General features: G+C 37.4%; 1 protein-coding gene across 1 annotated transcript in view; it reads left to right on the top strand.

The window, feature by feature from the left end:
- Positions 1–24,862, top strand: part of GOLGA4 (golgin A4) — a 70,551-nt gene that overhangs the window by 9,442 nt on the left and 36,247 nt on the right. The window contains exons 3-11 of the mRNA XM_086468510.1: positions 9,985–10,050; positions 11,700–12,014; positions 14,064–14,111; positions 14,542–14,598; positions 18,189–18,287; positions 18,838–18,976; positions 20,092–20,279; positions 21,249–21,332; positions 22,178–22,325. Coding sequence (XP_086324636.1) covers positions 9,985–10,050; positions 11,700–12,014; positions 14,064–14,111; positions 14,542–14,598; positions 18,189–18,287; positions 18,838–18,976; positions 20,092–20,279; positions 21,249–21,332; positions 22,178–22,325 — 1,144 coding nt within the window. The remainder of the gene's footprint in view (positions 1–9,984; positions 10,051–11,699; positions 12,015–14,063; positions 14,112–14,541; positions 14,599–18,188; positions 18,288–18,837; positions 18,977–20,091; positions 20,280–21,248; positions 21,333–22,177; positions 22,326–24,862) is intronic.

The raw sequence follows: 24,862 nt of genomic DNA, 5'->3' as shown, positions 1-24,862 counted from the left end.
TGCTCTTGATGCCATTTGAAACAGCCCTGGATGATTACAACATGCTTACTTGGTGCTTCCAGTGTTTTCTAGGGAAGAATAGTGTTTGGTTTTGAAACTGACTGCATTGACTCTTGAATATAATTTGAGGTGAAATACATCAAACACATTTAGTGTAGTTTCTAGAAGTCAAAATTTTCTTTCTGTTCTATAATAAACTTATTTACAAGTCAGGCCCACCTGCAGAAGATAACAAAGCTAGTTTGGAGCCATCAGCTGAGAGCAAACAGCTGATAAGTTTGCTGTGGATGACCTACCAGTCATGCAGATCCAAATATCACTCACATCCTCATGAGTGTTATGGAAGTGACAGCAGAGCACAATATATATAGCTCTTCTTAGAGCTAAAGATAAAGTAGCCAAGGTACCTTTCAGTCTCACTTTAGTGCTATATAATGACTGAGTTTTTAAAGTAATTTAAATGTTTATCTGGCGTGGGCTATTAATAAAGCAGGACAAGTAGAGCTGAAACAATATTCCTTCAGTACCTATGTTAATGCTGCATCTTTCCTGTATTCATATACTTAATCTGAAGTACTTCTAGATGCTTGTTGCCATGCAAAGATTGTAGTGGTTCAGATATCTCTATATTTTTTTCCTTTCTGACATGCAAGTCTAAAACTAAATTTCGAAGGCTGTATAACCTAGTTTGTGTCTAAAGTCTGGATTTTACAGCTCCTGATGCATACACCAGCATGTGTAGATTGCTCATCAGAATGAAAAACAGACCAGAAAAGAGTTGTGTTTGATTTCTATACTATTTCTCTCTGAAAATGCGGTTCTGTGGTCTTAGATTCTGGGGCTTTTTTAATTGCAGAGAGAAACCTTGAGCTTTCACCTCTTCAGTTTTTCCTATTCCCTGATCATGGTAGGGATGAGGCATAAAAGGTTATGTTGCAAATTGCACAAACCTTCTATAAATAGATATTTGTGCAAATCAGCAAATTACTGAATTATTCACAACTTTTTTCTGGCATTCCCCAACTTGGACAAATAACCAAATTTATTTATTTATTTATTTTACTGTGAGGAATGGGTTAAACCTTTAGCCTGATAGCTGACATCCCCCAGCTCCTTGAACTAGATGAGCTAGCACTGGCTTGTCTCTTAGACAAGCTTGTAGTGTGACCCCTTTCCCTCTGTCTTACTGTGCTTGTATACAGTATAGCTGAACTGTCCATGTACAATTATAGGAGCTTTTAAGCATTAACCATATTACAAATGCACATATACCGCTATGAACTTTACTGACAAAAGTGTGTGAATTTTAACGTTTGCTTGATAACAGGTTAATCTGAAACTTGGAACCACTGATGCCCTTTTTTTCTGAAAAGGGATAACAATTGCCTTTGGCAAACAAACACATGCTATATGTATGTAACATGCGTTGGCTCAAGTACTGCCATCTCCGGAGCGATGAGACTTGGGTCAGACTCTAATCACTGTTAAATTCTGTTTTTTGTTTCACAGCATATTAAGGAAGCCCTTTGATCTAGGGATCACATGTGCTTTGGCCTTTCTGCCCCAGTGATCAGAATCTTAGCAAAGGAAGATTTGAGCATGGTAATTCTTCAGAGGGAGGAGGAATAGCAAGAATAATATGAACACAATTGGTTCTGGAGTTCAGGAAGTCCATGAAGAACAAGTAAGCCTGCTTAACTTAGGCCAAACTTGAGGGCTACAAAAACTGTTCAGAATTTTGGAAATACAGAGATTGTTTAAAAAATAACTTTATGTATTGTTCTTTTGTAATACCGAAGGAATCACAGCATGATCTGCTGTCTGGCTTCATCACCTAATTTACCTCATTTATAACTTTCTCTCCAAGATAGAAAAGTTTGTTGGTTAGTGAGATTTTGCTTGTTTAAAAAAAAAAAAAAAAAAAAAAAAAAGAATATAAGTTAAATATTGTGACAAAACACGAGCAATATCATAGCCTTAATTTGGTGTCTGTGATTGAGGTCAGTATGGGGTAGTGAGTTCATTTACCTTGGAGTATGTTTGAAACAGAATGTTGGAAGATCTAGTAGGATTTCTATAGCAAGCTTCAAGTGTGATTTGGTGGCATTCAGAGAATTAGAGAATGTTAGTTAAAGGATTATTTACGTCATTGCACGTTCTGTTTCCTGTATGCTTCAGCCCAGTTCGATTCCCTGCTTGTCTAGTTTCGTTGATCACATTGCTGGCATAGCACTAATGTGGTGCTGGTGATATATTAGACAGTGTGGCACCAGATATGTTTAATGTTTCTGAAGCTACTAAGATAATTCAGAGTGGGTTTTAGGCCAGATCCCAAAGTGCAAGAATCTGTTGTGGAAATATTTATATCTGTTCAGTTTTGGCAACTAGCAGGTTGTTTCTTGCCTTGTTTCCAGGTATAGATAAATCATTTTTAGTGACTTTTAATACCCTCCTTCCCTGCTTGTGCCCCCCTGCCCAAGTTAATGAGACAGCTAGTTTTAAAGCCATACTGAATAGTTGATTGAAAAAATTAAAAAGTGCAGGTAAAACCACACGTATTTATTGGAAAGCATTAGGTAGTGTAATTATAGGACTCATTATACAGCTCTGCCTGTAATTTAGCTGTAAAAACATAGCAGATAATGAGCTGCTGGAGTAACAAAAATACTGTGAGCAAGTACTTAAATATTTTCATTGTTGGGCACCCAGCATCTGAGAATGGAGGATGAACTCACTAATGAGAAGATGCAGCCAGTTCTAAATGTGCTAAGGAAATACCACTCTTGGACCACGACAGAGTATATTCTGTCTTTGGTGGCTACTTGAAGTGTGGAATTCTTGTCTTGGCTACTGGGGAGGATGTATTTTGCAATTTCATTTTGGTACAGTGATTCCTGTTCTGCCTCAGCATTGTTGTCTTCTGCCCTTCTTTATTTATAGGGTTGTCTCCTTCCCCTTTGGTCTTGCCTTTACTCAAGCAACAGTAGGGTGGAGCTGACATGATTTATGATGTTCTTGCGTCAGTGTTCTGACTAACATCTGTGAAACTCAACAGTATTGTTGATTGCATTCTGCTGTTTGTGTAAACTATTAGTTATGATAAGACACCCTGGAGTTGTATGTTCCCAAACTCAAGCAGTACTGTGTCAATCTAGATTCATAAGCTTTTTTCTTTCTTTTTCCAGAAACTGTAACGGTTAGTAATGTGAATTAGCATATTTTAGGCTGTGGATGGCTTGGATCTTCTGATCTTGCCAAGAAGGAGTTACATGCGCTCCTTATCACTTGCCTACCAGTTAGTTTGAGTGAATTTTTTAAATTAACTCCTTTCATTGTTTAAAGATCTTTGTCATCTTACCCGTAAGTTTTGGGGGTTGTAATTAATGTTTTGTGAAAGACTTAATGTCTAAGCAACCTGTTAGAACATGGCTGCACTGACATGTGATAGACTTCAGGGGATGGTTGAAAATACAACAATTCATGGATGCTGAACATATTGACAATCCAATTTTTTTTTTTCTCCTGAAGAATAGTAATTTATCAGAGATTAAATAGGGATTCTTTTTAATGCAAGTTGCTTGGTGTAGTCTTTAATGGAATTAGGGTTAAGCGAAATAATACTATGGTGAAATGTTGCGTCTTAATAATTTGAGAAGCAAACATTAGTGTGCTGTTACTGTGAAGAGATAATTTGAATCATCTGTGATTTCTGAAGTTCTTGACGCTCATGTTTTAAAAAGTGACTTAATTAAGTGAATTGAAGATATGTTACATGTTGAAAATGTTCGTAATCTTTTGGTTAATAATATTTGCCATAATCCATTTATGAGTGCTTTGCAAACTGTGTTTCGTCATCTCAACTAGCCTTCTCTAAACATACAAGTAATTTTTATTCTAAAGATTTCATAATTTTATTGTGGCTGAGAATTTGCATGCTTCTAATTCACAAGGGCATCAGGCTTGCTTGTAGTACCACTGCTGTATGTTTGTCCACTTGTGTTTACATAGTATTTGCCATTTCTTTTTCTGGCGTATACTGTTTCAAGAGGTGCATCTACAAAATGCATAGCACAGCCAATGCTATGAGCCTCTACACTGGATGAAGATTTTCGGGAATCATTAACACTTGTCAGCTTCCTTATTTTTGTTTTGCCTGAAAGCTCAGATGAGGAAAGAAACTTGCATGTGTTTTATACACTTGAATAGTAGCAGGAGCTTTAACACAGCTTAGTTTTATAGTCTATATATCTATAATATTTATATATATATTTATACTTCTAGCAGGCTGAGAGAGAGGGACTGGTGACCAGCCTGACCAAACTCAGCATGTGATTGCAACCACAGCGGATGCACTGGGCAAGTGTGCCCAGGCTGTGGGGGAAGGAGATTGGGAGCGGGAGAAATGGGACCATCTCTTGTTAGCAGCTCATGTTTGTAGTAGCTTAAAAGTAAGAAGTTTCCCCTGAGTTTCTCAGAACTAGGTAGTTCTTGGCAAATCAAGTAAACTATTGGAGCCCTTGTCCCATACCAGCTTTGGGAATGCCATGGCAAGGGCAGCTAAATAAGTCAGAATTAATTGTCACTGTATTTACCAGTTTGAGAAGTAAAAGTTGGGCATAAATTTTAGAATTAGTGCTCTGCAGATACCCTATATGTAAGGACAGTTGACAATTTTGTAGTGGTTTTTTGTTTGGTTTTGACTGTGATCCAAACCTTCTTTCCCTTTATAGCTCCAGAAGGTTTTCTGATATAACCAGCAGGATTTTCCAGCAATGGACATTTGTACTAGGAGTGTGTGTGTGCATATGTATACATAGGTATATATATGTACGATTTTGCTTTGTTTTCTGCAGGATTGGTAATTTGGGTCTCATTTACTCTGTTTTTTTCAGTAATTATTTAGCTTTTTTTCAGTGTAGAAATACACTAGAGAAAAGACATAGGGAGCCAGTACCTACAGTCTGTGCTGTATGTACAGCTATTCTGCATGGCTGTCACTGACCGTTAAGCACATAATGCATTTTCCGAAAGGGTTTTGTGAACGCAAGTAATGTAGCATTCCAGATCTTACACATGAAAATATTTTTCCTCTCTCAATTTGAATTTATGTCATTCATCTACTGGACCACTGGAGTGAATGTAACAGTCACAAAAAAAAATATCAAAACTCTAACTTAGATTGTAATAGATTTGATTTCTAAAAATACTGTTCAATAACTTGAAATAAAACAAAATTGTTCTGAAATAATGAGAAAGAAAAACCATGTTGTGTTTTGGTTCAGTCAGTGGACAGCACAGTTCTGAAATCTCAGGTTATAAGAAAGTTGAACCTTGAACTTTTGTGTGTGAGTAAAATAATGAGACATATTTTGAGGAATCTGTTACAGCATCCCAACAGCATTAGATTGCATTGCATGTATAGATCCAGTTTGAAGTAAAATTCCAATCTCTTCCTCTTCATGTTTTTCATCTCTAGGAATTTAAATCTCTTCTTTGATACTGACTTGATAAAATGGCTAATTGAACTTGTGGTGTTTTTACAAAATAGTCTGCTAGTAGTTTGAAAAATTTTGCAAGGATTTTTTTAAATGTAGTTACAGTTCTAGTGTATAAGCACTAAAAGAGAAATAGTCAAAAACATGCAATTTATGTTGTTTGTAACTGAAATACTGATAGAATTTTTAGAATGAGTTTTTCATGCATAATTGAGAGCAAAGAAGGCTCAGGGGTATCTGAAGATAATTTGTCCACAGAAGTTTAAAAAAAATTTACAGTATCAGTGCCTGAAACATTGTCATTATCTCTGTCTAAACCAGGATTATTTTTTTTTTCAATTGTGTGTTTCTTCTGAATGATCAAAACTGTATTTTTGCTGTTTTGAAATGATCTAATGCATATTTTCTGGTTATGTCCTGCCTTTATCAATATCTGTTGTCTCAAACCGCTGTATTGTCTTACGATGTTTTTAATTGTATAGAAAAATTGAGTAAAATTGTGCAACATTCTTTACCTTATTTCTTGATTTATTTTCATTTTCCTACTTTTTGCATTGAATGACAGCTGCTAGCCGGGATGATAGCAGAACCTGCTTTTCTCTCTGAGTATACTATCTTTGCTTTGGATCCTACCAAACAGCCTAAGCCACAGAGTGACAGTGTGGTGAGTCCTCCCGCCCCTCTTAGTGATGCCTTTAGCAGGGGGAGGAGAGTACTGTACTAGAAGGCAAACTAGTATTGCTTGTGGCTTGTTCTCACAAAGGCATTTATCTTAACTACCCTGTTGCTAACCCTGCACTAAGTTTCACGGAGGTAGTACCTGATAGCTCCTGGCTGGCGCGCTGTATGGTGTGAATTTATTGTGACATAAAAAAAATTAACACGTCTTCTGTTATACAGGTAACCATACTCTACACAACTTTTAAATAATGGTTGCACAAGTTTGTACGTTTGTTGCGTAGAATTCATTAATGCTATTGAAAATCTTAAGTTTTATGTATGTCTGTGTATTTCAAGATAAATGGATATGAGATTGTTTTTGTCTAAAAATTACATGCTTTTGCTGTGCAGTGAAAGCCTCACAATGTCACTTACTACTAATGGTAGCAGGAAATAATTATCTCACATAGACACTGAAATTCAGCTACTTCTAGTTGGTAACCTGGCAGCTATTACTGTGATGATAAATTGGGTTTTTTAAATAATTAGATTTTATTTTAAAATATATATTTCTTTGCCTGGAAATGTTGATTTCATATTACACAAGTGGAGAAGCTCAGCGAGAAGAGAACAAGGATGGGAGAAAAAGAAGCAGGCATTGGAAGGAAAGCAGCCTTCTGCTTTGTAACATACACACATACAAAGCTGTATTCTCATTATTGTCACAGGGCTTGGATGGGATCTTTCACATGCTTCAGAGGCATGGCATTCCTGAGTCCATAGTGATTCAATACACAGTGGTTTTTAGAGTCCCAGCTCATACTCATACTTCATGATTACTTTGCTTTTCCAGTTTAGCAAGTGCTTTTTGCTGCTTATGCAGAGGCTGAAAATGACAAGTCACTGAAAGCAGTAACAAGATAGAAATTTGATAAGCAGATGGGCACAGCACAAAACACCATGTTGTGTTGGACTTGTCTCTCCCAAGCTAAGCAAGATTGGACTGAAACAGTGATTAAAAAGGTGTTATGTGGAACGTCTTCATTTGTTGTAAATAATTATGCTTGTTTAGAGCATGCCCTTACAGGACAGATTCACTACTAGCTCGTGATGTTCTCAAGATTGAGCTTTTTGATGGGCAGCAAAAAGGATGTTCAGACTCTGCTGAAATCTGTAGTTTTGAAATAGTTACTAGATTATTATTTATTTTCAGTTCTAGGTATTTTGACCATATTCCAGGTCCAGTGATCACTACTTCAAAATTTTCACTTTAAATTTAATTAAGCTTGTCTGCTTACGGCAGTAAACAGTTGGGCTGTTTTTCACTACACTACAGAATATCCCTAGTACAGTTGCATTTCAAAAAATGTATTTCTGTGAATGCTCAGATGTTATCTTTATATTATCTTTTAGTATATACTTTAGTGGCAGGAGTCATATTTATATACAAGACTGCATACATCGCCAATAATTATAATGTAAGAGTTATTGTTAATGTGTTACCAGTGTGTATTAATAATATGTTACCTGTAAAAACTGATTTTGTTCTCTGAACCTTTTGAAAGCTCTGGAGCTGTAATCTCACAGTAAGAATTGGGGTAGGAGGGGAGAAAAAAATGATATAAAAGTTTATAGAGAAGAGGAGGATGGATTGTATACAAATATGTGATTGATTCTAGTTTTGCTGAAATGTCTCTTAAGGCTTATGAAAGGCTAGGGCTTTTAAGCTCTTCAAAGCCTCTTGAATCCATGTTTATATATAGCAACTTCCATTCATGCTTACCTTTCACTGTGTGGGCACCAGAATATGACGCTTTGCCCTAAAGCACAGTGACTTAGAATTGCAGCAGCTGGGACACTGGTAATCTTTTATATAAAAACTGGATCACCACAGGTATGTCCCTTTTATGACTTACGCCAATAGAAAGTCTAACCCCAAATATAGGTTCTACCTCTGTTCACACAGATTGAATACGAGGATGTCAGCACAATTAATAGGAAAATTTTAAAAGTGGCTATGTTAATTTTAGTTTTGAAATGGTATTTTTTAAGGATCTTCATAGATCCTTAAATGGCAGCCTTCTAAGGATCTTCACAGAAAAGAACAGCATCCATGGTATATATGTTTATAAACACCTTATGAGATTTAATAAATCTCTTAATCTTGTGTTTTAAAATATATCTTAAATATTATTAAATTATTCTTATGAATTAGATGTGCAAACACTCCATAGTTTCCTTTAATTCTTTTTATGGATATCAGAATATATGATTTTTGAAAGAAGTGTTTGCAGTTAGTTTGTAGTGCTTGGTAAAGCATTTGTCTTCCTCAGTTGTCAGTCCAGTACTAGCACAGTAGATGCTTTGTAAACTGAAGCAGAAGATAAATTTTTATTTGGATTACCCTTATTATTAACTTTACAGTAAAGAAATTAAAAAGAATGGATAATGGAGCTGAGCATAAAATGTAGGAGTACTTTAGTTTAAAACCCAGTAAGAGCTCTTAATCCACTAGGAATAAATCCACCGCAACTGGATAGTGCTCTGAAGCAGAATGCAGACTGTTCAAGCCGGGTGAAGTGCAATTTCCAAATCCAACCAGGCTTCTTGTATGGCTGGTTATTGCTCATTCTGCTTTGTTTTGAATCTGGGTGACTGCTCATTTCTCTGGCTTCCTTAACTGTTGGGATTTTTAATTCTTCTGTGGTATTTTTTTACTTTTTTTGCGCAGTGTCAAACGTTTCTGAAGCTCTTTCACACTGAATCATTCCTCTTCTCATTAATGTTTGTGTAGGCCTGTCTGTGTATCCATGCAGAGTAGAAGCTGTGGGTGTAATCATGTAGCGGATACATGGATGATTATGATTGATATTTTAGTTGTATATACACCTTAGATTTTACAGCTTGCGTATTACTGTCAGGGTGCATCTTGATTAAAAATTAAAAGTTACACTGCTTTTAGCTGAATTCCTCGTACTTTGTTCAATATGTCTCAGTGCTTTCTGTCTCTTGGGAAAAATTCATATCCAAGATGGTTTCTGGCATGTTTTGCTGCTTCATTTTGACCTGGTTTAAACACTAGAAAACTGTCTGGATTTGTACAGGTTAGAAAACACCTGAATGCAGGACATCAGAAAAGCAGGGTAGACAGACTAGGAAAGGAAAAGCCTGAACTGTTAAACAAACAAAAAACCCCCACCCACCCAAAACTATTGTTTTCTGTTGTGTTGATTTGGGTGGATTTTCTTTTGTTCGTTTGTTTTTTTTTTTGTTTGGGAATGTAGAGGAATATACACGTGAAGTTTTGCGCAGGATGTTTTTTCTGAAAGCCTGTAATTTTCTTCCTGTGCTTGTTTGGAGTTTTAAACAGCCTGTTACTGGCACTTTTTTCCTGGTAGTTTCCACCCCACCCCTCCAAAATGCACTTAACCAGAGAAATGTAGTGTGATTCTACTGTTACTCATGTTGGCTGTAAACAACGCTGGTCATCAATTAGATTTTTTCCTGCTATCATTTTGGGTTTTTTGGTGTTTCTTTGATTTGTGCATAAATGTTACATAAATAATCATTATGAATAATTTAATTGGAGATGTCAGCATTTGCAGATGTCTCGTACTAATCCATGCACACATAGCTGCTTTGTAGTTCTGTATATTGCAGCAATCTGTTTTGAATATAACAAACTAGCTTGTTTGCATGAAGACGTCTTAATAAACATTCAAAAGAAAGTACTAAAAACACAGGCAAGCAAAAAGCACAGATGCTATTTGTAGGAATCAGTGAATTACTTGTAGTCTATTCCTTCTAACAGTTGGTTTTCCTCTTGTAGAACTTAACTAAACAACCACTTCCCAGTTCCACAGAAAACAATGGAAGTGGACCAGCCTCCCCGCAGGTACCTTCCCTCTTCCACTACTGTGTTATCTTGTATTGTGTTGGCTTAAGCCCCCAGTATATATCTTCATGCTGGAGTAGGGATGACAAGTCCTTGCCTGTCAGGACACTAGGATACTGCTTTGTGTGTAATCCCATTAGCTGGTATTAAGTGTTGTTACTGATGCTTGGAGCTTTCTTTCGTAGGGACAGGTTAGCAGTGTGTGACGGCGTGCCGCGGCCTGCCTGCGTTGAGATGCATCTCGTTGCTCATGGATGCAGCCAGCATGGAATACAGAGCGTTAACCTCGCTTTCAAAAGTAGAGGGCACGTTGCATTGCTAGAAAGCTAATTTCTACCTGAAGGAAAAGAACTGATAGTCTTAAAAATTGTCACTAGTGATAAAGGTGGAGGTCATTGTTTAATATGTTTCTGTTGTGCTTGACCCCAGCTGGCAACTGAGCACCACACAGCCGCTTGCTCACTCCCTCCCAGTGGGATGGGGAGGAGAATCGAAGAGTAAAAGTGAGAAAACTCATGGATTGAGATAAAGACAGTTTAATAGGTAAAGCAAGAGCCGCGCGCTCAAGCAGAGCCAAACAAGGAATTCAGTCACTACTTCCCGTCAGCAGGCAGGTGTTCAGCCATCTCCAGGAAAGCACGGCACCATCACTTCCAACGTGTCCCCCCTTCCTCCTCCTTCCCCCAGCTTTGTATGCTGAGCATGATGTCATATGGTATGGAGTATCCCTTGGGTCAGCTGTCCCGGCTGTGTCCCCTCCCAACTTCTTGTGTACCCTCAGTGTACTCACAGAGAAGGCCTTGACTCTGTAAGCGCTGCTCAGCATCCCTGTGTTACCAGCACTGTTTTCAGCAAAAATCCAAAACAGAGCCCCATCACAGCTACTATAAAGAAAATTATCCCAGCCAAAACCAGCAGTCTCAGAAAAAGTTTGGCTTGCTGGAGTGGGATTAGCAGTGGCTCCTAGCATGTGTGTCCCAACATTTGATTGTGGAGGCAACATTTTGCAGTAATGCTTTCGAATCTCTTCTGTAGCACCAGCAATATATGGTACCATAGCACAGAACCTTTTGTTTTAGAACAGCATAAGTACTTAAGCTGCATACATCAATAACTGCATTTTGTGTAAAAATAATAAAGCCATTTAAAATAAAAATAAGAAAAGGACTGTTTAAGACACGTGCTAGAACTATTGTACAAGGTCTTCTGCAATAAATTTCTTCTCTTAATCATAGGAAAATATCTTTGTCTCTTTGAGACAAATATAGTGTTCTGTTTAATCCATCAGGAAGTGAGTGACTTTACTGTTGTCCCAAATAAAAAAAAAAGAGCAACTATTTATATTAGTTACATATCCTTCACTTCTTAAAAGGGGTTGCACAGAAATACATTCTTTTAGAAGTTTAAATTAGAGCTGTAGTTTATTGGTTTTAGTTGCTGTCTGAAATTGCCCATATCTAGTAGTTGCATGCTTGATTTTTCTGCCCAGGGAGATGTGTCTTCTAAGGGAGTGGTGGCTATTTGGTGTCATGCATGCATTGGGTAATAGTTGTTTCTTTGCCCAGGTCAGATCTCTGTTTCCTGAGCTTTACTGTGTCTGTCTGCCTAAAAGCAGCGCGGAAGTAATTACTTGCTTTGAATTTTTGCAGCTGAGTGACACTCCATCTTTCACCCAGAGGCTTCAGCTCCGAGTTCCCTCTATGGAGTCTTTGTTTCGAAGCCCAGTAAAAGAGTCCCTGTTCCGCTCTTCTTCTAAGGAGTCCCTGGTACGAACTTCTTCAAAAGACTCACTGAATCGACTGGACTTGGATGCAGCCGGTCCCGCATTTGATCCACCTTCCGACATTGAAAGTGAAACAGAAGAGCCTCCGGGAAATACGGACAGCCTCAGCAAAGAGCAGTTGTTGCAGCGACTGCGCAGAATGGAACGCAGTTTGGGCAACTATAGGGGAAAATACTCTGAGGTAGGCAATGTTGTGACTGGCTTACTGGGGCAGAGAGGGGGAGAAGATGGTGCTAACAGATACTGCAGTAGTGGATAACCTTTGTTTTCCTATCTGGAGCAAATGGATCAACTTGCAGCTAACACGGAAGTTAAATTATTATTGTAGGTCGTAATTATTTTTGGCCTAAATAGGTCAAATGTTTTTATGGTAATAAAACGTGGAAATCCTTCCCCCCTGCTTCCCCCCCACTTGCTTGTAAATAATCTCATGTTGTCAGCAATAGAGATTAGTTAGTGGTTACTCACACAAAGTAGGCCTATGAAGGTTTCTGCTGAAAGCCTGTGGCAGTGGGTGGAGTTCAGTACAGAGATGAGCACAGCTTATACTTGCATGACAGCAAATTTACTTTTCTTCTGAAACTTGAAGTGCACAATGTGTGCTCCATGCACCTGCAATAGGCAAGTGTTTTGTTTTCAATAAGTAAGTTCTGTTCCCCGTAATTGCCAGGTATTTCCTGGAAGAAATTCACTCAAGGACTATTTCTTTGGCTAGTTAAGTGAAAACCAATGATAGTAGTTTTGCTACTCGTTTTCCAAATTGTTGGGAAAAGTAAAGCTTCCCAAGTGATGGTGTTGGATTCTTTTTTTTTTTTGAAGTTTGTGTGTGTTGTATTTAAAACTGGACATTTGCACTAGTTTTTACAGTTCTTTAAACGTTTGCTGCTCTCAAATACAAAAATTCCTTTGCGGACTTTTGACTGTTAGTGTCAAAATCCCTGGATTTAAAATATGTATACAGCAATTAGAGTATTCAGCATATGCCTGAAAAACAGGTTTCTTCCATTAATTCAGTAATTGTTATCTCCCATTAAGTTTTCATTCTCTTCCAGTTAGTATAATATATTTTTTTAAAAAAGTTTACATAAACAGTGTTGCTAAAATGGAAATTCTTCAGTTTGTAGGTTTATTTTGGTGGGGTCTTTTTTGGTGGGGTTTTTTGGGGAGTGTTTTTTTGGGGGGGGGGGGGGTTAGTGTAGTCTGTTCGGCAAGTCTCAATTTTCTTTATCAAAAAGGCTTGGGTTTTTTTTCTGGTTTTGTGAGTTTCTTTAGTTCTGTTGGAAAGAATTGTTTTGCAGGAGCTTGGAAGAAAGTAGTTTCAATATATGAGTATTTAAGTTGTAGATTTTTTTCTCCAAGTAGGATACAAAGTTAGCATCTCAAAAATGTGGTAAGGGAAACCGTCCATAGTAGCTTTAGTTTTAAGTGCAAAATAAGTATGACTTTGAAATTAGAAGTAATTTTGAATTCTGAACACTCCTAACTTATTTTATATAAGAATTTGAAGATATCTTTTGACTTAAAGATTTCTGGGTTTGGTGTTTTGGATTTGTTTTCCTTCAGTTTTTCAGCAATTTGAAAATGGAATGTTCTAGTTCCAAATGCCATTATGCTACTTCAGCTTTGGACAGCTTAGGCAATTATGATCAAATTTTTAATTAAAACTAAATTGCTCAGTTACTCATGAAATCCTTTTGTCAGCTTACAATGAGAAATATTGTCCACTTCCAGTCTGTCTTTGTCTACTGGGTATATGCAAAGCACACGGGATGAGAACATGCAGTATTTCACAGACCTTTTTTTGCTAGACTTGTAGGTGTGTATTTTTAATGTGTACTCATTGTAAAATTAGTTTTAGTTAAGCTCTCTAGGACGTGTACCTTTACAAATGTACATCCCTGTGGGATAGCTGTCTGGGCTGTAGCAGTTGGTTTTTTGACTGCCTGTATTGAAGTATGGCTGTTCTTAGAGGCCTTTTTAGTGAAGGGAAAACTGTGCACGAATGCCGAGTAACCGCATTGTTTTGTCATGTAAGCTTTATTTTTTTAACACATTGGAGATATTTTATAAATGGAAAAAGGAGACATTAAGAAAATTTAAGTATGTTTCTGTCAGAAGAGCTTTCTCAAGTGAAGAGTTTGAAAATGCAGATAGCAATACAACTAAGCAGATATTTTGATAGCTATAAGCGGATGCTTTATCATCATTATACCTGATTTCTGTATTTTAGCTAGTGTCTGCTTATCAAGTTATTCAGCGGGAGAAGAAGAAGCTACAGGTCAGCATTACTTTTCATTCTCTCTTACCTGAATGCTTTTCTGAGCCTTAAAGTGTGTAGTGCAAATACAGTTTTAATTTTCAGTGCAGTGTGTGTATTTACAGAATACATTGTGTATATGTATGTGTGTGTGTATAACAGAAGACCCCTTCTTAGCTGGGATTTCTAAGGAAGCCAAGCTAATACTGGTTTGTCAGAATAACTGTGGAAGTTGTTGTACTCCAGCCTTTTTTATTCTATCAGCTGTATTCAGGTGATAGACTGCCAGCGCACAGTTGGCAGTTTATGGTAATACTTACACATCAAGCTTGACTTGAAAGAGAAATACAAATCGTTAGTTCTGCTGAAATACAGTTCTATGAGTTTGTTTATACTTTATGTGAAGAATTACATTTAATACATCTAATATTTATTCTTCCTTTTTTTTAAGGGCATTCTGAGTCAAAGTCAGGATAAAGCACTTCGCAGAATTGGGGAACTGAGAGAGGTAATTTCCTTTATTGATTGAATATTTACTTTGATTACCTTTGATTGAATATACCACGTATATGTACAGTCTTTCTCTGTCTAGCTTTTGATTTTTTTTGTTCACTTTACAAAAATATTTTCTATGGCACAGCAGGCTTTTTCCTTCTTTTCATTGGTTTATATGGGGTTATTTCTCTGGCTTGTTTCCTGTTCAGCAGCTTATTTTCATACTCTAAGACAGAATGGTTCATTGTACTGACTGAACTGCTTTTCTGTTCACTGTGAATCAGGTAGAAATGTGTGCATTTCTCGCAGTATCGTTGGGCCCAGCAGTAGGTGACACTGTGCAATTTGTTGCTCTTCTAGTATTGAGAAATACTAATGTTAGGCAAATACAAGTAATAGGCACTTTTAAATAAAGATTAATGACTGTCAATAAAAAAAATTACCTTCAAACTTTTAAAAATACTTATCTTGACCTCAGTTATAATATTTACGCTGGCTTTATGGATTTGCAGTAGTTTGATTTCAATGATAAACTCGGGTATGTTGTGTTACGATTATTGCCTCCGTAGCTTATAGTGAAAATAAAAGGGGAAGCTGTCATGTTGTCAGTATTGATAATAAACGCATTGGGTGTAATTAAAATACATGTACAAATTGTTGGACAGAGCAAATTGAAAGGGCAAGTACATGGAAGCCATGTTGTCAAAACCTGGTGAAGCAGAATTTGAAGCTGAAGGCCTTTTTACTGCCCCAAGAGCCAGTGCAGCATCAGGTTTGGAGACGGGTGTGTGGGGGCCTCTCTGTCTACGCTCATACCCGTTTTGGGAGCTGAGTACCAGCTCGCTCAAAGCCAAGGGCTTCCTCTGTGGCTGTGCTCGTGTTTCTGGCATGTGCTGTGCCAAGCGACAAAGCTGGCGTGGAGGTTGCAAGATCCACCAGACCATGGGGAGGTCCCACCTTTGCCTGAAGGAGACTAGCTCCAGGCAGCTGGGTGTCTCGCTTACAGGCAGGGGCCAGGGTCTGTCCCTTGAGGGTGAGGGACGGTGACTGTGAGCATCCAGATGTGCACGTCCCCCAGGCTCGTGCTCACCCCCAAGGGGCTGCCCCTGTGCGACCGGTTGGGCAGCCAGTTTTCTCAAAGGAGTTCACTGGCAAATTGCGGGGCACGCGTCTTCAGCATTGCTGGGTGTAACCCAGGTAAGCAGGCTGTGAATTTTGTGTGCCATGGGGGTAGTATTTTGGTTCAGATCTGTGCTGCTTCTGCCCCAGCAGCTGAGAACAGTGGGCCAGAGTGCTGGGTGTGCCGTACTCGTCTGAGCCGGAGCCTGCGCCTGGGCTGTCACCCTGTCCTGAGCTAAACTGTCAGCCCATAGGAGGGGAAAACCCACGGCATTGCTGAGAGAAGAGCCTTGCCAATGTTTTTTATTTTTCCAGTTCACTAGAAGGTCAAATGAAAGAAGCTCATTCTGTGTTAAGCCTGTATCTACATGCTCCAGTAGGTTTAGTTTTCCAGCTTATTGGTACTTGGTAAAGTTCAGAAGGCATATATATACCAGAGTTAAGGCTTTCGATTATGAAAAAGGTTTGGACTTGTGCATACTTGTTTTTCACTTCATCTGTCATAGTCTTTCTGATTCATATATATTTAAAAGTGTTTTTTTTTCTGATTTAAAATAATTTAATTTCATTCTTATAAATCTTGTACATTTAAAGATTCCTTCAAATTTAACACTGAAAATCTTTTTTATTAATTTAAAAACTTCCAAAAGTGTGTTTTTGATCTTTTGGAAACCAGAGTGTTACAGCATTAGGTAAAACAAACTTAAAAGAAAAATTACAAATAAAATCATACGTTTCCATTGTGGAGGCTAAAATGTGCAAAACAGATCAGTCGTTGATGAAATAACTTGTTATCAGATATTAATTTTAAAAATCCTTTTCTCTATCATACAGTCCCTTTTCCCCATAAATATGCTGAATCAGACAAGTCTCTTCTAAGAGGCCCATGTAAGAATAAACTAAGCCTCCTTTGAGGCCAAGTTGACAGTGTGAAATAGTCCCTGGAAACCAATGTGTCTTTTGCTTACCTTAGTTTCCTCCTGTTAAGAGTAATTCCTCAACAGCAGTCTTCTCAGGCAAGGATCAGAAGAGACTTTGGGATCCAGCAAGGACTATTTCTGTGTTGGTTTCAGTAAATCTCTTTGGTGCTTGTTCTTGCACTGAGCTGCTTTGCTTTGCTTGAAACGAATTGTTTCTAAAGCTTAGAAGCACAAGGCAGAAGTGTGATCAGTAGCTGTTTTGAATCTGAAGCATTGCAGGATTAAAAAGTGGCTGTAGTTTCTGGGGAAGGGAGAGAGGAATGGTATTCCCAGTGAGCCTTCCAGCACTGTCCTGCCTGTGCACGGCTGAGCAGGCTCAGCTCTCATGGCTGCAGCTCTCAACGCTGGTATCAGGCTCAGGTATGGTAGCCAGGATTCACTGTTGGAGGCCAGGGATGGGCCGCAAGAGAGCAGCAAGGTTCAGCATTGGAGGAAAGCAATGCAGGAGACATCCAGTGCCCTGTGTTTCCTCTTGTTTGCTTTTTTCATCCCTTCTTTTTCTTTCTATTGTCCTCTGTCTTTGCCTGGCTAACAGAACCCATGTTTATGGGTAGTGCTTGCTTTTATACAAGTGATCTTTGCACAACAACAGTCATGGAAGCATTAATTTCCTGGGTTATATGGCTGGGAAGATATATAAGGATAAAATAAATATGTAAAAAAAAATAAATTAAAATACAAGTTTGGGAAATATCAGTGCATACATGAGATGTGTATAGTTCTGATTCTCTCAATAAGCAGTTAGGTGTGAATTAATTTAACTTTATATACATTTATTTTCCTAGTAGAACAATAATTATTTAAATAAACTAAAATATTTAAACTTTAAAAGCATGGGAAATAAATAAAAGAAACCTCCCAAAGGCAGTATTTTATAAGATTATGTAGATCTTACTGATGCATTTAGGCAACATCTACAAGTTTCTAAAGGTGCTCAGCCAAATGAATGCAATTAAGTAACAAGTACAGCCACATAGTTAAGTTCTTTAGCATTCTCTCTCATTTGAGATGTGTTTGAGGAATAAAAAAAAAACCAACTCTTTGCTCTTATAAATAGCATCTGTCATATCGGGGTGCTAGCATATTGAATGAGCATAAGAGAAATTTACATTTCTGCTGTTTATGTTGACTTAATCTGTAGCTAAATGAAGAATCTAGTTTACTGAAGTGCAGTCCCCAACTTCCAGGAGAAATGTGTGCATGGAGAACAGTTTTCAGGAGGAGGCTTGAAGTGGTCCCTACACAAACTTATTTTCAGGAAGAAAGAGTCCTTGATAATTTTGCATCAAATCTACTCTTGCTGTTTTAGTGCTGGTATTATAATGGGATATTCTTATTATGTTGTGTGGAATGTTGTATAGTAAAAGAAACACCCGTTTCATGGTCGTATTCTGGGGTCACAACTACGAAGAGGTATTTTTAGTATTACTTCATAATATTTTGATAAGGCTTTTAGAGTCACATTTCAGTTTTCATTTGAGACCTGTTTGTTTATGATTCTTAGGAGCTCCAGATGGATCAACAAGCTAAGAAACATCTCCAAGAGGAATTTGATGCTTCCTTAGAAGAAAAGGATCAACTTATTAGTGTCCTGCAAACTCAGGTAAGATACCTTACCCAACAGATGTTCTTTAAAAATTTTCTTCAAACTTTTTTTTTTCTTTCAAATTAAGTGTTTTCTATAGTGCGTGTCCATTTTTTTATTATAATTGCTGCACTGTTATAAAGCTTCTTGAGAATTTATGTTCATCTAGTGCATCTTTGTGGTAAAGCATAGAAATTAAGTACATCTTTGTGGTAAAGGATACCTTTGTAAAATCTCACTCATGTGAAATAAGATTTTTTTGATCTGCACTTAAATACTTTTATAATGCCTTTGCTATCAAGAACATAACATTAGCAGATGTTTGAGCTAAAATTGCTTTGGCAAAATGTATGTGTTTTGCTTAATTGGTCTTTGTTTCTCCACTCATAATGATACTATTTTTGTAAACATAATTCCGAATTTAAAAAATGCTAAAAAAAATTCAGACAAATTTTGCTTTCTCTGCTTGCTTATATCAATTTCATTTAACACTCTCTAGTTTTGAAGATGAAAACATGTTCTACTTGGAATCTTTGCGCTTTTTTAACAAAAACACTGTTTTGTTTAGGTATCGTTGCTGAAACAGAGGTTACAGAATTGTCAGATAGGCACTGAATTGCCTAATCCAAATATCCAATCTGAACCACAAGTTCAAAGTCCAACAAAAGAAATCAGTACAGAAAATACTGTGGAACCAGGAAGCAATGGTAGGTATTGCGGCTTTTTCAAGAGATATTGAACTTTGGGGAATAAGCCTGCTGTTATTTATGATGGAGTAACAAATACCTAGGGCTAAAGATACCGTAGTAAGGATATATTTTTTTAGGAGACCATTATTTTGAAAACAGCGTGATAGCTAAAGGACAGGATAACCCTTCTAAGATACTAAATTTCCACAAGAATTCAAATCCAATAGATCTTGCCTTTATTAATAATGATGATAGCATTGTGATTATTGCTTTTGCCGATAGGGGTTGTTACTATCCCCACTTAATACGATTTAAGAGATTCTGTCCCCCATAAGCCAGGACCTATCGCTGGAGTTTAGAGAGGAGTTGCCAGTATCTCTTTTGGTTTTTGTCCTCTTTTGGTTTTCGTAGCCAGCGTCATGTCTTTTGTAGTGCTTTGGAAATAACATAAGTATCCAGTCCCTAGGAATCAGCGTTCAAGATGTTTTGTGTGCTGGAGTCTGCTTCTGAACTATCACATGTAAGACTTACGGTTGTGAACTGAACCTCTGCATTTAATCTGACCCCATTTTCATGCTAAGTACTCTTACAGCCTCCAGAGCATCAGAGCAGAACACACAGTGAAACTTTACCCAATGTGCTAGTTATACAGGGAGGGGACAGCTCAGAAAGACACTAAACATGGCCTTTATCCTGCCAAATGTAGTATTGCCAGTCTGGATGTTTTAGAATTAACATCATACCCAGGCCTGGGAACACAGGAATCTGAGAGGTGTGATTTTTCTGTGCATCGTGTTTTTTCCTGCCTGCAAATATTCTTGTTAGTAGCAGCAGGCAGGTTTATAAATCGTGATGGCTTTTTAATTGCATAGAAAACCTTGTTGAATAATAGCTTGTTTTTGAAGCTTATATAGTAACTGGGGTTTTGCAAATTAATTTGGGTTGAAAGACTGTATTTACTGTTCTGTGTATGTGTAGCATGTTTCTGGCAGTTACAGTAGTCACTAGGAAGTCTGCAGACTTTGCACAACTTTCTTTAGAGACCTGAGAGTCACTCGCAATACGAATGATGAATGCAGATCTACAGTTTGGAAACAGTGTGCATGTGGTAACGTTGGTATGTTGTCTTATAGAGGGTAATGAAGATTCTGTTAAAACACTGGAAACTCTTACTCAGAGGGTGAAGCGTCAAGAGAACTTGCTGCAACGTTGTAAGGAGATGCTTCGGTCACATAAGGAGCGATGCGCCCAGTTAACCAACGAGAAAGAGGCACTGCAGGAACAGTTAGAAGAGAGGCTTCAGGAACTGGAGAAAATGAAGGTATGGAATATGCTCTTTACTTTATGGGTAGCTACTAAAACACAATAAAACTCCAGTATGTCCAAAACTTATTAGTAGGGTAGACCATTAAATGAACTGTCACTGTACTTTTTTGGAGTTAAAGGTGTGAAAAACACCCAGAGTGAACACATTGAGCAATTACTCAAAAAGCTGTAGAGAAGGGTATGAAACCTTACTGTGTGAAAAACCATCAAAATGGTATCAGAAATAAAGTAGCTGTGGGAAGCTGGGGTGAGGAAAAGACTGTCCTAGCCCAGAAGACAGGAAGTAAAATGAGAGAAGTTGAGCAGAGCTAAACCTTTAAGCTTCCTTTAATAGTGGAAGAGGCATCAGTTGTGTAAATGAACAGGAAATACAGAAAGACAGGACAGTGGAGAGCACAATATACTGATATGATGATGACATAAGTGCTGTCCCAAAGCTAAATCAGTATTTTGCTCAGTTTTCCTTTCAAGGCCGTTAATGCCAAGTATGGAGTAAAAGTAAGGTGGCTGATAGTAACAGAAACTTCAGTTCTGGGCATCAGATTCTCTTCTCTGTCTTGGTCTCTGAGCACTAGCCCAGTTTGAAAGAGCTCTGAAATCCTCGAGTATTTTAAGGACCTTTTCCAGAACAAGGCCAGTAATCAGCTAGTAAGTTGCATTGCTGAGATCCTCTTGTAAGGTGAGATGCAGGTGAAATAGAACAGGTGTCTTAAGCAGCTCTGACATCCATGCGAAAACTGTGGAGGCTGTAACAAAGCCTTCAGATACCTGAGTTACTATGGAAGCTGTCAAGCAGCCTAGCACTGGGAGATATAAAAGCTGCCTACTTTAATTTCCCTGGATTCTGTTCTGTGTTCTTCCTCCAAGGCGTAGAGCAGTGTAAGAGCCAAACCTAAGCTGTTTGTCAGAATGTATTTTCTTACAGGTGGCAGTGCTTTGAACTTGTGGTTGGGGTCTTTTTTAGGACCTTCACATGGTTGAGAAAACTAAACTGATTACGCAGCTGCGTGATGCGAAGAATTTGATTGAGCAGCTAGAACAAGACAAGGTAAACCAAAAGATTTTCTTTAAACGCTGTTTAGGTTTTGAAGATGATTGGTTAAAACTCAGAGTATCTGGCCTCTTGGTATGGGAAGCTGTTCTCAGTCGTCTGATGTGGTTTAGTTTATGTTTTAACAAGCAAATAATTTATGCTACTTGAGAATTTTTTTGTATAGATACTTCAGGGCATTTGTCTGTTAGGTTATACTTAATACTGCAAGATGATGTCATTTAAGGTACAGCAATTATGCTGAATACACTCTTCAATGCCAGCTTTAAAAATCAAAACAAACCTCAAACACTAATGGAGATACAATGTAAATGAATTAAAAAATGATGAATGAAGGAAAAGCAACTGTAGTTTTTTAGGAATATGAAGAGTTTCTCAGTTTTTTTGTTCCTTAAAGTGCTTCTCCCCCCCCCCCCCCCCCCCCCCCCCCATTCTTGGTACTTGCAGTAACTTCTGGTGGTATAATAAGCAACATGACTAACATTATATGTGCATGTTCTCTAAGGAGAAGCATGCATACTACAATGCTTTTAGTTTTGGTTTGTTTACAGAATACATATTTCAAAGAAAAGTATCTGTACCAGAAGGAGGAAGTTTTCTGGTGGTTCTTAGTTGCTGGAGGAGTTGTTTTCACCACTAGATAAATTTTGGCTACTGTTCAAAATAATCCTTGTTCTTATCTTCTTGTTAGCATTTTCTGACATAAAAAATACCTTGATCTCTGGTCCTGTAGTAATAGACTAAAGTTTATTCCTGACAAGGATTGTATCCTGGTTTGAAATTGTTTCAGCTATATGTTTTATTTATTTGCTAGCTTTTTATCACAAGGACCTTTTCCATAGGGCATGGTAATTGCAGAGACAAAGCGACAAATGCATGAAACAATGGAAATGAAGGAGGAGGAGATAGCCCAACTGCGTGCTCGGATCAAGCAAATAACTACAAAAGGCGAGGAATTAAAAGAACAGAAAGAAAAATCTGAAAAAGCTGGTAAGAAACTCTGGAGATCATTAGCTTTTGCATTTAAACATGAGAAAGCTTCAGCATGGTCTTTTTGCACTCTTTCCTCAGTTGTTGTTTGGAATGGATATTAAGAGATGCTCTTTTTACTGACGTTCTATGTACCACCCCTGCTAGCATCAGTGCTAACTTCACTTCTGGTCAGCAGAATTTAGGGATGTTTTTGACTGGTTATCAAATTTGACTGGAATTAGGAAGGAAACTGCTGAAGGGCAGCTGTACTTTCCCGTTTGCAGCAGAAAGAGTTTTGTGTTGGTACAACTTCATGAAGGAAACTTGCAACTATATTTGCATTATCATTGTCATGTCACCAGTATTCTACGTAGAAAACATGGCAGTGAGTGAGTAAGAGCTTGGGAAGAAGTAGAAACAAGAGGATGTGTTACCATCATAATAAGCATTTTCTTTCAGTAATCATAGTGGAAGCATTTCGGATTTCTTTGTGGTGAAACAGCAGTGATGATTCCTGTCGCTTCAGGCTTAGAACCTAGCAGTTATGTAACCATTACATGCTGTAGTTTGGTTTTGATGGAAATTAGGGAACATTAATTATGTGTGCTTGCAGTTCTCCTTCTCCTTAAAACTAGGTTAAAAGGTCAATCCAAACTACCTTTGTTTTTTAAACAGTGAAATTTTTTTGCACTATAGCTGTCAAAATTCTTTTAGAAGGATTTAGTTTGCTCTCATAGGCATCTAAAGGAATTTCCTATTTTGGCAGCAGCTCAGATATGGTTAGTTTGCATAAAACATTATGCATATTTTCTTTCTCTTAAAAAGCTATGAGAAGTTCAAACAATACAGTTCATAGGGGTTTATTTTGAATCTGTGTAGATTTAGATCAGAAATTTCAATTTGAAAGATTAGTTTGGCTAGATCATTCTATTGTAATACAGAAAAGAAGCTTGAACATCCAGCTTGTGAAAGTAACAAACATTTTGATTAAGTGCCCTCCTACTACCCTTTCAGGTTGCATGTGTCTTTTTACCTCTGGAAAAACATATTTCAGAAGTCAGTCATTCCTGCTAAAGTTGGATTTTTGTTCAGTTCTTGGAGACTAGGAAGCTTTTCTTCATGATTTAAAAAAAAAAAAAGCTGAAGAATATTTTAATACTTCTGTAGATATGAAGTTATTGTCATAGTTGTTTGAAGCAGCATTTTTTTTGAAGCAGTAGAAACCTCTTAATTATGAACCAATATTTACATGCTTTGGTTAATACAGTAATTTCTTCAGGTTTGTGTAGCCAGAAGCTGAAAATGGGTTAGAGAAGATTCTCTGGATACCTGGAAATCTTAACTATTGTAGTGAGAAGTAATTTCACTTATGAATAATGTGTTGAGTGTGCTGCATTTTTCTAGGGAGACATTTGTGTGTTAAATATGCTGTCTTTTAAATAAAAATTAAGGTACTTTTGGTAACTTTTATGGTGCATAAGCATCCACCTTAACTTTGAGTGCATTTAGTTTTGTACTCTGTTAAGCATGCATATATAGATGTTGGAACCCTTGGGAAATTAGTTAATAGTACTTCTAAGATAGGCAAAATTGTAAGGTGACCTTTATTACATTTTCCTCTGACTTCCTTGGCTTTATGGATTCCAAAAATGTTGTGACTTGCACTGGAAATGTGGTTCAATACAGCCGAACTGAATTCTTCGGGCATGTGAGAAAACCACCATCGATATAGAGAGAGCCTGAAATTACTTCTAGGTCACGGCCTTTGAGTTGCACCAGCTTTAAGAATTTAAGAATTTGGCAGTTTTGTTTATTTGAAGTCAACATATTTAAAGTTCTGTTTCTTAGACGGTTAATGTGAGATGACTTTAAATTCTAGACTTCTCTTTTTCTCTGTTGTGATTTAGTGAAGAATTGACTTCATGGAATAGTCCCTTTGTAGAAACTTTAATTTCATTTATGTTATGACAAAATAAGGATAAGCATGATACACTTACAGTTGGAATTTACTTTCATAGTGCTTATATTGTATGCTAAAAAGTGGTATATTTTTCCACTTCATGTTTTTAACTTTCCTAGAGTTACATGTCTGGCTTTTTCCTTTGTGTGACTTCAGTGAAATGCTCCAGTATTTGATTTAACGTTAATACACTTTTTGCGTACTGAAATAGTGAAAAGACATGTATGCTTACTTTGTGTGTGTTATGTAAACTGTAACTTGGTCTCCCAGTTGAAGTTCATTTTCTTTTGTGGTTAGAGGTACATTATGTTGAAATCTCACAGACCATCTTGTTTTTGTGCATCCACACATGCCAATAAGTGAATCATGGTGCCTTTCCCAAGCCTTGTATGAACAGGACTGGGGTAAGGGCTCTTTTTTCTTACATCACACATTGGGTGCTTGAACTGGGCTCTAAAAAGTAAATTCTGTGCTTCTCAGGCACTTATATTTGAAGTAACTGCAACTGATTTATTTTTTTTAATGCTTTGCAGTGTACATAGATTATTTACATTTTATCTCAACAAAGCTATTTATTTACAGTATTTGTAAATTT

Source organism: Leptosomus discolor, chromosome 7 (assembly GCF_034619465.1).
Source record: "Leptosomus discolor isolate bLepDis1 chromosome 7, bLepDis1.hap2, whole genome shotgun sequence".
Taxonomy (NCBI): Eukaryota; Metazoa; Chordata; class Aves; order Leptosomiformes; family Leptosomidae; genus Leptosomus; species Leptosomus discolor.
This window is presented reverse-complemented; position numbering and strand designations above follow the sequence as displayed.